The 14,096-nt window shown below is 38.5% G+C and overlaps 1 protein-coding gene across 4 annotated transcripts in view; it reads right to left on the bottom strand.

Annotated features, from left to right (window-relative positions):
• The window catches only part of LOC127448666 (serine/threonine-protein kinase tousled-like 1-B), a 52,159-nt gene extending 45,327 nt beyond the window's left edge, over window positions 1-6,832 (bottom strand). For 2 of the 4 annotated variants that reach the window (XM_051711378.1, XM_051711379.1), the window contains exons 1-2: window positions 6,525-6,673; window positions 2,363-2,415 (exon numbers count right to left, since the gene is read on the bottom strand). Coding sequence is in view for 2 of the 4 variants with exons in the window: in XM_051711377.1 (XP_051567337.1) it covers window positions 6,525-6,660 (136 nt within the window). In the remaining 2 variants the exon portion in view is untranslated. Of the gene's footprint in view, window positions 1-2,362; window positions 2,416-6,524 lie in introns of all 4 variants that reach the window. The other 2 variants (XM_051711377.1, XM_051711376.1) reach the window with 1 other exon arrangement.
• Between the last annotated feature and the right edge of the window lie 7,264 nt (window positions 6,833-14,096).

Raw genomic sequence — 14,096 nt, 5'->3', positions numbered from 1 at the left:
TGCTTCAAAGGGGATGCATTTTTAAAACTTTTTCCAAGAGGGCTTTAATGTGCAAACTGTCTATCAGCTATAGCACAGCAAACTAATAAAGCAATGCTGCTGAAAATATCAAAACTAAGAAAAAATAACGGGGAAAAAAAATCAAGATAAACTAGTTGACATTACTAACTGACAAGTTGGTTTTCGGACTAGTCGACTTTCATGACCCATCCTCAATTTTGATTAAAAAAAAAAAAAAAACATACAGACAAACATTTTTGTTATTGAGAAAACTTTCACTGATGAATCCTGCACAATAAGACCAGGAAGACTGTATTCTTTATAAGACAGTAAAGAGGGTCATTTTTTTACGTTGACATTAATGTTCTTACTGACACCAAAGGCAAAACAGAATCCAACAGCACTCATGCAACGGCCAAATGGCCCTGCAGATGCAACTAATACTGTATCTGCAGCAGATAACGACAACCATCTAATAGCATCATGAATCACCATTATAGCCTAAAACCTGTCTTCAAGCATCATCTAGTCTTCAAAGCCAGTGACTAGACAAAACAGTGAGTCCAGGTTCAGTTCTGTTCTCATAAACAATGGCACATTGGATGCATCAGACACCACTGCCATGATAGGAGACATGCCAGAAAGAGCTCCAAGCCAAAAAGATCCCAAGATGGTGGATGTGTGAAGAATTGTGAAGGTCGGCAGGGCAGGAGGAGCACAGCTGCCCAGATAAAGCACTCATTATAAATCAAAACATTAGGAATGAGTAACAAAACTAAGGCCACGTCTGGTTTGCTGCAAGTAACCCAAGAGGTAGAAAAATAATCTCCCTAATAGAGGCCTGCTCCATTCATTCAGAGTGGAAATGAATGATCCTGATTTATACTACAGAAGAAGCCGTACCTTTTTCTCCCAGAGGAACTAAAGCGCCCTGGGCGAACAAAGCTGGTGTTTACACTACGTGCGACATCGTTTTTAAAATTAGTTCGTTGAGGGTGACGTCCCGGTATTTAACGTAATGTTCCAGCCACAGAAGTAATGCTAATAATGCACATCTTTGGGGGCCTGTGTAGCTCAGCAAGTAAAGACGCTGACTACCACACCTGGAGTTGCAAGTTCGAATCCAGGGTGTGCTGAGTGACTCCAGTCAGGTTTCCCAAACAACCAATTGGCCAGGTTGCTAGGGTGGGTAGAGTCACATTGGGTTAACCTCATCGTGGTCGCCATAATGTGGTTCTCGCTCTCGGTGGGGTGCGTGGTGAGTTGTGCATGGATGCCGCAGAGAATAGCATGAAGCCTCCACAAGCGTTAGGTCTCCGTGGTAACACGCTCAACAAGCCACGTAATAAGATGCGCGGATTGATGATCTCAGGATCGGAGGCAACTAAGATTTGTCCTCCGCCACTCGGTTTGAGGTGAGTCACTACGCCACCAAGAGGACCTAGAGTGCATTGGGAATTGGGCATTCCAAATTGTGGAGAAAATTTAAAATAAATAAATAAATAAAATAAATATAATAATAATGCCTCCGTGGAATGCTGCTATTAGCGCCGTAGCCCCTTACACTTTTAGCGTCAGGTTATCTGATCGACGTTTTTGTTGTAAATCATATTTTAAAAAGTATACTTCTGCACAATCTCTGAGAGACGGACACTTTTAATGATAGTAACCTTGGTACGTACTCCTCAGCTGGCACACGCGATTAATAACAAAAACAGTCACATCCAAACTACACCCACGATTAGTTTTAACCCATCATCACCACTCTTTGACTTCGAGTTCTCCTAGGTCAAAAAAAGTCATTGCATTTCATCATCATTTTAGGTGAACTAAAAAAAGCCTTTTTGCCCAGTAAGTATAAATAAGTAGTGGTTGACTGACATATCGCTGAGGCCGATAAATCGGCTGATATTCTGACTTTAATTATCGGCATCGGCCAATAAATTTTCCAGTTTGGCCGATTTTTTTCTTGAGGGCGCCGAAAATCACCTGCTTGCATGTGAAGCGACTGAGACATGTAAACGACCAGTCACGGTTCGTTTTGTTGTTATGTGCCATCGTGTTACTACAATAATAGACTGGTGTGCAACAGTCTCATTTAAAAGGTCCTCATATCAGAGCCGCGGCAGATGTGTTTAAGCTCATAATGTTAAAGTGCTCACCTGTTTCATTCTCCCTCTCTCTCCTCAACAGTTCCCTGTAACTTTTAACTGTCTTGTCTAATGATAAAATGGCAAATATCAATAAAACTAATATCATATATATTATATATATATATATATATATATATATATATATATATATATATATATATATATATATATATATGCAGATATCTCGTTAAAAAATTTAATTCACAAACCTCACGAAAATCCAGCGTTTTCTTCCCATCAAGCGCTCATCTAATATCTTCCCCTGAAGTGAAAAAAGCCAGAATCAAAAACTTCAGGATCAAAAGTTCCTCTCATTCACAAATCATGACAGACCGTCAGTGATAATCAAAGCAGGCGATCCAGGCCGTTTAAACTGTCAGGAGATTGCTGCTGCTCGTGCTGGATCCGCACGAGTGCGTGAGTGCAACTTCAAGGCTGCGTCTGAAACCAGGAAATTGCTGCCTCCGGAGGCTGAATACGGAGGTACGATGAAAATAAGGTGCATTTCAAACTGTTCAGGGACCAGTTTCCTTAAGAGTTCCATTCATTCAAAATAGATGTCAGTTAAGCCATTAACTGATTAGGCAGCAAGTCAGCTGCCTACATTTTCGGATGCAGCCTAAGATAAAAGCGCTTCACGTGTACTATATGTAAATGTCTTATTCACTTTGCAGTTTGCGCTGTACGTACAATTGGTTTGATTCAGTATTTGTTTTAGAAAATGCGATTGCTAACGTGGACATGCCTCGATATGGTTAGTCATTTTTTTGGTTCGCGATATATCAAAATTCTATATATCATCCCATCCCTAATTATGAGTTCCAATAAAGTCTGTAAGCCATTGTAGTAATTTATCATCACTCTATTTTATTCATAATTCATCCGGCTCATTTTCTTGTTGAATGAGATAGCCGAATTGAACAAATGACTTGGCTCCTCCACTTTAGTTATTCAGCAGATCTTTGTTGATGATGACTGGTTCATGCATTTTGTTCGAACAAATGTACCAGTACATTCAGTTCCTTTAGAATGAGGCGTCTTATCTCATTCAGACTCAAACGACCAACTCGAACTTCAGTGAAGGGGCATATTCATTCAGTGGGTGAAACCAATGATATGCTCCTTAACAGCCTGCATTCGAATGCTATTGGCTCACGCTATAGTCAGTCTTACAGGCATGAAAAGCCACCAAAGCAGTCTCGCGCTTAATGCAGAGCGCATCTTTTGACTTTCATAATATTCTTCAGCGTGCTTTATTTTATGGTGGTAAAACAGACTGTTTGTTTTACCACAAGTGATTATCGTCGCACAACACAGTTTGCAGATGAAATTTTTCTAATCTGTGCTGGTTTTTGTGAACCTACACCACAGATGTCGCACCTGTTTTTACAACAAGCTCCCCTTCATTTTCTTGACTTTTCTATTGATCATATCAGCAATAATTCATTAAATGATGGAGAAGTACAGATGTGCAGTGTAGTCAAGTGAACCTCGGCATGTTAAAGAGATGATTCAGGTGCCTGGATCAAGCGACGCTGTCCCAGCAGAGTGTGTCAGATCATAGTGGACCGCTGCATCCACTATAGAGTGCTCACAAACGGCCCGCAAAATCAGAATGGTAAAGAATCAGCAATGAGTTTGTGGGCGTTTGCACCGTTACCTGATCTGCATAATTCCTTTAATGAATCTGCCACTGAGACAGAATACAGAATCCCTCAACAGTGCAAATGAATGATCAACAAAAGTCAGATTGTCAGATTCATCAGCCAATCAGATTGATTTATTTGTTCTTGGTGGGTGTGATCTTTAGGATATGTCCCGGTCGAGGCCTTCTAGCTGGCCTTGAGTGACGCAATCAAGCTTTAAGTTATGTACCTAATTTGAAAGCGAAGAGCACAAGATCTTGCTGACGAGTCGGCTGTCATCACTGCTAGTATTGCCGTTGAGAAAGAGATCCTTATGGATTTAAAAACACGAGATGTTCTGCATGACAGTGTGATTGCTTAATTTATTAAACAGGAAAGGAGGGATGATTTTCACTTCAAGTAAATTGGTAAGTGCTTTTTGCATTGTTACAGCAACATCAGGAGTTTTATAAGTGTGAATTAGGCTGCTTGAGAATTCAGTGTTGGATCAAGTTTTGAAAAGTAGTGCTGCATTCCATTCAACACGGAAAGTCTGATTTTACAACTTCCTAGTAGGAAAAGTGCAATGGAATGCATATTTAAATCAGAATTACAACTTGTAGGCTCGTGCAGAAATTCTCAACTCCGATTTCGCCGAGATGCAGGTGCATGATGTCACACAAACATGTCGACACTCAGGGAGAAGTGATAAACATTCACTTTATTAATTAATATCGATAAATGAGTTCGTTTCCACATTACATGATATTAAAGCTTGTTTAACAAACACCTGCAGAAACAGGTGTATATGTATAAAACATGGTAAGTTATAATCTCTTTTGACAATCGCACACCTGTAGCACAAATGCTGTTTATCAGTTGGGTTGCTAGGAGACATCACTAATGAGAGTCAAACCCCAGCTAAGCTAACGGGAGCGTTGAAGTTCTGAATATCGGGGAATGGAATGCATTTATGGTTCGAGATATCAAGTAGGAATATCCCACATCCAGCTTGAATGGAACGCAGCATAAACGTGTACCCTGACAAAACTAAATTTATTGCAAGCTACATTTAAAATCGCAAATATTATTAGATAGATTTTTCCAGGTATCATAGACCTCCTTGGTAGATTCATATGAAAATTTATGATTTTTTCATGTCTGTTTGGGAGACGTTCATTTCACAAAACAGTCATGCTGCTGTTAAAATTAGGCTTGCTTGAGCATTAAGTGTCGTTTCAAGTTTTGGCTTTCGTGCGTGGACATGTTTTTAAAATGTTAATTGGTATTATTAGTTAGCTGCGACATAATCCATGATGCCCAAAGGCATAGGGTGTCTTATTCATTGTGAAACTGTGTTTTCTTAAATGGCATGAATCACACTGAAGGCCTAGACTTTTAATGCACAGCCCGCCACTGGTAACAGCACATATTAACACTTAACAGCCCGAGTCTCCCATGCACTTATTTCACAGAAAACAGGTGAAAACATCATAATCCAGCAAAACAAAGGAGGCCATTGGACTGGAAAACACAACTAACTTGTGTTTTAACCTGTGTGTTTTCAACATACTTATGTTTATTAGGTTGTCTTTCGCCTAAGGGTTCAAAGCCATCCAGATTTAAGTATCTAGAATTGATATGTCATCTCCATTTTATCAACTCCTTTAAAACAGAGATAACCATGAACTTTCTAAAGGAGGGGGGGATTACATGTCAACCTGCTATGATGCAAAAAAGTCCCAACTTCAACTACAATGACCACAAACATCAACTCTTGTTTTGCTTGAAGACACAGTCTGTCCAGCAAATGCATAGCATTTTTGTGTATTGTATGGATGAGTGATAAATTAATACACTCTTAAAACTCACTCATCACATATGTGTGATTTGCCAACCTATACAGAGTGATGATGAATAAATAGGCTAGTTCATGTTTCTCAGATACAGATGGTCTTCAAATTTAGTGATCTGCCAAATATAAAGCAATTTTGAGCCATTGCATGCATGAGAGATAATAACGTATACATATACACATTCTCAAACCATAAAAATGTGTTTATTAGTTACTGTTTTAGTTTTTTTTAATTTAGTGACCTTCAATTTAGAGCCACTTAATTGCATACATGATGGTTACATAAACAACACCAACTACTGTTTATCAGATACAGTCTTAAAATATATTGACCTGCTTACCTATCCAGCAATTTTGAGCCATTGCATGAGTGATAAATTCATACATAAACACTCTCAAAACATCAAAAACAAGTCAAGTTTCAAGTTGCCTCGTATTTTAATGATCGAACCACATAAGCAACATATAAACGCCAATGCATTGCATCTAACCAAGTGTTTTGTCTCAAAACTTGAGACCTGCACACCTAGACAGAGACAGAAAGCATTTGGGGGTAAGATGCCCAAAAAACACAGTCATGGTAGACATCTGGCTAGCTTTTGGGACAGCCAGTGACTGTGTAAACCTCAAAAGTGACCACGGGCATCCTCACGTCAAATTATCCTTGCAATCGATACAAAAAGCAAAATGAGTACATTGCAAACTGTAAAACACAACACCTAAGCTCGAGCTCTCGATGCGTGTTATTACAAACAGTCACAATCAGCAGCGGCCTCCGACGCGACTGCCTCGAATAAATGCCAGATTTATTCCAAATCACACCTCAATCTAACACAATCCCGACTCATTCCACATGTACAAACTTCAAATTTACACATGCAGCAGGTTTACCTTCTTTCTGTCTCGGCGGAGCCGAGATATCGAGCAAAGAATCTGCGCCCGGGGTCGGAGAGCCAGTCGCGAGATGAGGGCAAGATGGCGCTCCGTCCAAACTTCCACTGCTGTTACTGTTACTTTGGACACTCATGAAGACACTTTCCACCGCGAGGAGACATCCGAGCGCATCACACACATGATCGATATGAAATCACACCTGTATGCATCTAATGCACCATGCAAGAGCATTGCTGATCAATGCAACAACACTCATGTTTTGAGCTCCGCACTGCGCGCGCACTGATCTTCACTCTCTCCGAATACGTATGTGTGCATGTAACCTTTCCAACTGGCGTCACGCATCCACTACACACGCACACACACTTCATTATCGCGAGGTTCAAGCGTAAAATGCCATCAATGCCATGAGACAACAAAGAAGGCGGATACACACATCCAGTGCAAAACTTTACATGTTTCCAGCTCTCAGAATGTAACTCTATTATGGATTAAATGTATTATTGAACCATCCATTAAACTGAACCATAACAATGCATTCAGGTGTTGACATCAAGCATGCAATATATATATATATATATATATATATATATATATATATATATATATATATATATATTATTATTATTATTATTTTGATTAAAATTTTGATCTTTAGTGATAAGCGGTTCATATTTTTAGGATTTTTATGAGGTCATTGGAAGGTTCATAGAATAAATAAAAAATTTATTTATTCCAGAACTACAATTACAACAAGGCATTATATAAACATTAAAAAATAAACATGGAACCCAAACAGATACAGACACAAAAAATGAATAAATAAATAATAATAATAATAATAATAATAACAAGTTGTGAAGACAATTTGGGAATTAAAATCTTACATTAACCAATTTTCCAGCACTATTTATTTATATATTTATTTATTTTTTACAATAACTCCAGAATTATTTTTGTGTTATTTGTATAATTTTGATATATTTCATATATTTCAATATATTTGATTATTCTAATCAAATTCTATTCTAATATTACTGGATAAACAATAGAAAAACAAAATGATTTATTGATTCAATATTGGAATCATAAAAAGTGCAATTATTAGGATCAATATTAAAAATTTTTGATGAGTTTATACATTAAAAGTTCTTCTATATATAATAATAATAATAAGACATTACACAATACAAGCAGTAAGTAGTTCATGATAACAACTTTTACATACTTAAATGCATGCACTGTAACAAGACTATAAAGTGTGAATTTTCAAGTTTGGATGAAGCTCTGTGTGTGTGTGTGTGTGTGTGTGTGTGTGTGTGTGTGTGTCCAGGTATTCCATACGTTGTGGGGGCCAAATGTCCCCACAAGGATAGTAAGACCTGAAATTTTTGACGTTGTGGGGACAATCAGTCGGTCCCCATGAGGAAAACAGCTTATACATCATACTAAATGATGTTTTTTGAAAATGTAAAAATGCAGAAAGTTTTCTGTGAGGGTTAGGTTTAGGGGTAGGGTTAGGGTTAGGGGATAGAATCTATAGTTTGTACAGTATAAAAATCATTATGTCTATGGAGGGTCCTCATAAAACATGAAAACCCAACATGTGTGTGTGTGTGTGAGAGTGTGTACATGTTTATACTACATTGTGGGGACCAATTGTCCCCACAAGGATAGTAAAACCTGAGATCACCTACCTTGTGGGGCCCAGCCAGCGGTCCCCACAAGGGAAATGGCTTATTAAACATACTAAACAATGTTTTTTTTATTTTTTATTTTATTTTATTTTTTTATGTAAAAATGCAAAAAGGTTTCTGTGAGGGTTAGGTTTAGGGGATATAAATTATTGTTAGATCTGTATAAAATCCATAAAATGCATGGAAGTCTATGGAGAGTCCCCACAATGAAATAAAAATACATTTTTGTGTGTGTATGTGTATCTGCACACAAACATCTTCATCTCTTAGTTCATCTCTTAGTTGCTGATTCAGAGTTGAGCTTTACCCTCTGCACAGCTCCAGACACATATTTCACAACAAACATCACGCTACAGTTATCCTTCCTTTCAGCTAATCTCAACTGAAGAACACAGGTTCAATATATCTTTTCCTGTAAAAATAAGATAATTAAAAATGCACATTTTTATTTGTCTTTTTCATGGTAAGATGATAGCTGTTCATTTGGTAGATAATTTTTTTTACGGCTGAATCATACAAACCACAAAGGAACTGCTTTTTGCCATCTGAACGGAAATGTGTCAGGTTCCTCTTCCAAAATCTGAAGGTGTTCATAAAAAATTCTCAGTTTTTAAGTTTAAAATTTCCATGTATCAGAGACTCGTATTTTATTTCTATTTTCACCTCCACAATCAAAAGCTATAGAGAAATCAAAATGATACATCGACTGATTGTATAGTGCTGTTTCTAGGCAGATGCAATTTGTAGCTAACTGATCTACCTCTTTAATTAAAAATGTTACATACAGTACACTTATTATTGAAATGATCCCCCTAAATAAATTTGATATTAAGCCATGCCACATGCAAAATTGCTATTCAGTGTTATTTGCATTCAGTCAGTCCCTTTTCCTTCCACCTTTTTGTCTCCTCTTTATTCTTTATTCAGTTATGTTTAGGGTCAGAAATTAAGGGAGGCTCAGGGCAAAAATGCCACCAAAAGTGACAAAAATGCACCCAAAACTCAAAATCGAGGTGCTAAAATATTTTTTTTAATTATTATTATTATTATTATTCAAAAATCAAAAGTTCCTAACCACACACTGAATTGCAAAACAGACTGAAAAGGGTCTAGCAAAAAGATATAACTTTATTAAATTTTGCAAATGTTTATTTTATTAAATTTATTTAATAAATTTTTGTCTATTTAAGTTCTATCCTTGTTAACTCATTAGGCCCAGCTGGTTGCAATTTTCAATTAAGACTTGTTAAAATGGGTGAACATCTTTTACAACATGATCATTGAAGAAAGTAATGTGCTGAAACGTCTGCTCCCTTTGTTGGTCTGGCTTTTAACTCACTTTGCAAATTTTTTTAGGATGCAAATTTAATATTTTTGCAAGACCCTTTTCAGTCTGTTTTGCAATTCAGTGTGCGGTTAGCAACTTTTGATTTTTGACTCACTCTTTTTGGCTCTACGCACCTGAAGCTAAATTATTTTGATAAGTTTGAGCGCAACAACTCCTTCAAGTCCATGTTTTTTTATTATTAAAATTTTTATCAAACACAGAAAAGCAAAACATAAATACACAGAATCAACTTTTAACACCCATTAGATCAAACATGAGCACATACAAAAGAAAACAAATAATAAAAAAAAAATATATATATATATATATATATATAAAAATCACACGCATTAATAACTACCTATCTCTCTCCACTGTTCCACCCCAAGAACCCTCCAAGAACGCCAAGTATCTACCCCATTTCTCAACAAACAAATCCAAATTCCCCACTCTTCTATATGACCCTTCTTCTAAAGCCTCCACCCTCCCCACTCCAGCTGACTTCCAACCCCTCAAAATCACCTGTCTGGTGACCATAACACTGGTTAGGACCCAATCTTCCACATGTTTATTCCCCACACTGATGACCGACCCATCTCCCAAAATACAGAGTCTGGGGCAAAACTAAACCTGAGTGCACAAGAGGTCACATACAAAACTCTGAATCCTCAACCAAAACCCCTGGATATTAACACACACCCAAAAAAACATGGGTTGTGTCTCCATCCTCCAACTGGCATTGTCAGCAGGTGGATGTGTCTTTAAGACCAAGCCTATACAATCTAGAGGGGGTCCAATAGAATCTATGTAAAATCTTGAATTGCATCTCTAGATACAGGCATGACATTTTTTAGAATCCTAGCCCACACTCCCTTCTCCAATACCAAGATTAAATCTTTCTCCCATAATCTCTTAATAGAAGTTAGAGCTCCGTCCCCCAGACTCTGAATTAACAGGGAGTAATACACTGATGCCTCATGAACTTTTCCAAAAGCAGTAATCACCTCTCCCAGAGTATCTTTCTCTTTAGGGGGGTGTATGTTACTCCCAAAAACAATACAGAGCAGGTGGTGCAGCTGTTAATACCTATAGAACTGAGATCTGGGAATACCAAAATGTTGAACCAAATTTTCAAAAGATCTCAACACTTAACTTTCATATAGGTCACCGAATGTAGTAACCCCCCTCACAATCCACTCTGACCAGCACATCACTCAAAAACCTTTTTTATTAAGGGATCAAAATAACTCTTTGCTATGAATAAAATGGCTGCTCTGGAAAGAGACGGTGTGGCTGTTTCAAGGAGCACAGTACGACGATACTGGAACAAAATTTAGCTGCATGGTCGAGTTGCCAGAAAGAAGCCAATGCCACAAAAAAAGCCCGGTTACAATATGCCCGACAACACCTTGACATGCCTCACAGCTTCTGGCACACTGTAATTTGGAGACCAAAATAGAGCTTTATGGAACAACCATAAATGCTATGTTTGGAGAGAGGTCAACAAGTATTGTGCTCCTTGAACCAACCACACCGTCTTTTTCCAGAGCAGCCTGTATTTCTCCTGAGGTTACCTGTGGGTTTTTCTTTGTATCCTGAACAATTCTTCTGGCAGTTGTGGCTGAAATCTTTCTTGGTCTACCTGACCTTGGCTTGGTATCAAGAGATCCCTGAATTTCCCACTTCTTAATAAGTGATTGAACAGTACTGACTGACAATTTCAAGACTTTGGATATCTTTTTATATCCTTTTCAATCTTTATAAAGTTCCATTACCTTGTTACGCAGGTCTTTTGACAGTTCTTTTCTACTCCCCATGGCTCAGTATCTAGCCTGCTCAGTGCATCCACGTGAGAGCTAACAAACTCATTGACTATTTATACACAGACACTTATTGCAATTTAAAAAGCCACAGGTGTGGGAAATTAACCTTTAATTGCCATTTAAACCTGTGTGTGTCACCTTGTGTGCCTGTAACAAGGCCAAACATTCAAGGGTATATAAACTTTTGATCAGGGCCATTTGGGTGATTTCTGTTATCATCATGATTAAAAAAGGAGCCAAACAACTATGTGATAATAAATGACTTCATATGATCACTATCATTAAATAAAAGGCAGTTTTTTTCCATGATCAGTCATATTTTCAAAATCAATGCCAAAATTTCACAATTTCTGCCAGGGTATGCAAACTACTAATATACAAACTGTATATTAACATTTGACATTTTAACATATGAGAAAAAACATATTGTGTGTCAAAAATAAAATTATAAAGACCACATTCCAACATTAGTGCAACAGTCAAACCCCTAACTTCCCTCCAAACCAAACAAACAGAAAAAAGAAAATTGTGCGTATTAACCCTGCGCATGACAGCGCCAAACGTCATCCATCCCTCTAAACTCAAACAGTCCACGTACGCCTATGAGAGCCCCCGCGAGTCAAGTCCGGTGTTTCTATAAAAAGTTTGTGAGACAGAATTACATAACAGAAAATAATCTCAGCGGTTAAGGCTCTGGGTTACTGATCAGAAGGTCGGGGGTTCAAGCCCCAGCACCGCCAGGATGCCACTGTTGGGCCCTTGAGCAAGGCCCTTGACCCTATCCGCTCCAGGGGCGCCGTATCATGGCTGACCCTGCACTCTGACCCCAGCTTAGCTGGGATATGTGAAAAAAAGAATTTCACTGTATATGTGCAAATGTATAATGTGTGATAAATAAATATAATTATAAAAAATAATGTGTAGATTCATTCACAAAACTGTCCCGAAGGTGTGTTCCTCCACAAAATAAGCTCAAGCCGCTAGTGGAACCAGCACAAAAAAAAACCAAAAAAACAAAATCCGCCAAAAAAATCTGTTCAGTTTCAAATGAATGTTCAGTGAGCCGGCTGTTCATGAGTGCAGCAGATGACCTAATCCTTCCAATGTCCTGCAAAAAATACTCCATAAAACAAACTTCAGCCAATAGGAGGCATAAACACAAGGAACATGCAGATTCATCCACAACTGTCCCGAAGGAGTGTTATTCCATGAAACAAACTCCATCCGCTAGGCGGAACCATCACAAAAAGAAACAAAACAGGCGCCCAGTTTCCTCGGACGGTCAAGTGAATGTTCAGTGAGTCAGGTCCACTAGGCTGCAAAGTGAGCGCCACACAATGACTCACTCATTCCATAGACCCTGTGAAGGATATCGCATGTTGGGGACAAGTAAACACTCTACGGCCATCCTTAGCATCTATTCTCAACCTGGCCAGGAACTTCAGTGCAAAGCGACCCCCTGTCGATGCAAAAGTTTCTTGAAGGAGTGTTATTTCACAAAACAGACTCCAGCCGCTAGGCAGAACCAGCACAAAAATAAACAAAAAAGGTGCATAACTTCCCCATATGGTCAAGTGAATGTTCAGTGAGTCAAGCTCACTTAGCTGCAATGTGAGAAAGACACAATGACTTCCTCAGTCCATTGAATTTATGAAAGACATTGCTTGTTGTGGGCATGTAAATATTTTGCGGCCATCCTTAGTATCTGTTCTCAATTTGGCAGGGAACATCAGTGCAAAAGCTACCTTCTGTTGATGTAAGAGTTTCTTGCATTCCTTGAATCTATCACATATCTCTCTTGTCGAATTCGCAAAGTCTGGGAACAAGAAAATGCTGTGGTTCTTTCAAGAAAGCCTTCCTTTACTCCTTTCCTCAGGTAACACGAGATCTTTATCAGACGATCTCAGAAATTTGGCCAGAATTGATCAGGGCCTGTCTCCCTCACTGGATCTCCTAGCCTGGACTCTGTGAGCTCACTCAATTTCCAGCTCATGGCCTGTTATGTTGAGCAGAATCAGGAAGAGCTCATCCAGGAATTTCACAATATCTCGGCCTTCTTCGTTCTCAGGAATTCCAACAATTCGGATGTTGTTTCGCCGATTATGATTCTCACTGTCTTCCAGTTTTTCCCAAATGTGTTCCAAATCTACTTTGGTCGCTAGCGGATTAGCAGCTAATTCCCTCTCCAAAGACTCCATATAATCGATCCATTTCTCGACATCCCCCATTCTTGTAACCAACTCAGTGAATTTAGTCTCCAAGGATGTGACTGATCGATGTATTACAGCAAGATCCTCCAAGTCTGCTACAACCTTCGCCAGCATTGCCAACATACTCAACAGCTGACACCGAATCTCTCCTGCCGAAAGTCCAAACCGAGTCCCTGGTGTGCGGCCCTGTCTGGGGTGTCAGCTTGAGCACATAAGTGTCTTTTAATGTCTCCAGAGCCTGAGGATTTTGAATTCTTTGACATATTGTCTTCATAGAACAGTTATGGAACAGGGTGTATCGAATCTCACCGGTTTATGACACAAAAAGAATGAAAAACTAGCAAAGTGCACAGAGCTCGCCGTTCAAACGTCCGACCCTCGCATGGCGTCACGCGACTCTCCTAAACATTTTTTTTTGTTTTTTGTCTGATATAGTTCTTATATTTAATTCTAAGCCTAGTTATACAAATTATCACATGAAATATGATTTTATGTTGTTTTAATTTTATAGG

The sequence above is a fragment of the Myxocyprinus asiaticus genome, chromosome 12 (assembly GCF_019703515.2).
Source record: "Myxocyprinus asiaticus isolate MX2 ecotype Aquarium Trade chromosome 12, UBuf_Myxa_2, whole genome shotgun sequence".
Taxonomy (NCBI): Eukaryota; Metazoa; Chordata; class Actinopteri; order Cypriniformes; family Catostomidae; genus Myxocyprinus; species Myxocyprinus asiaticus.
Note: the sequence above shows the minus strand (reverse complement) of the source record. Positions and strands in the feature narration are given on the sequence as shown.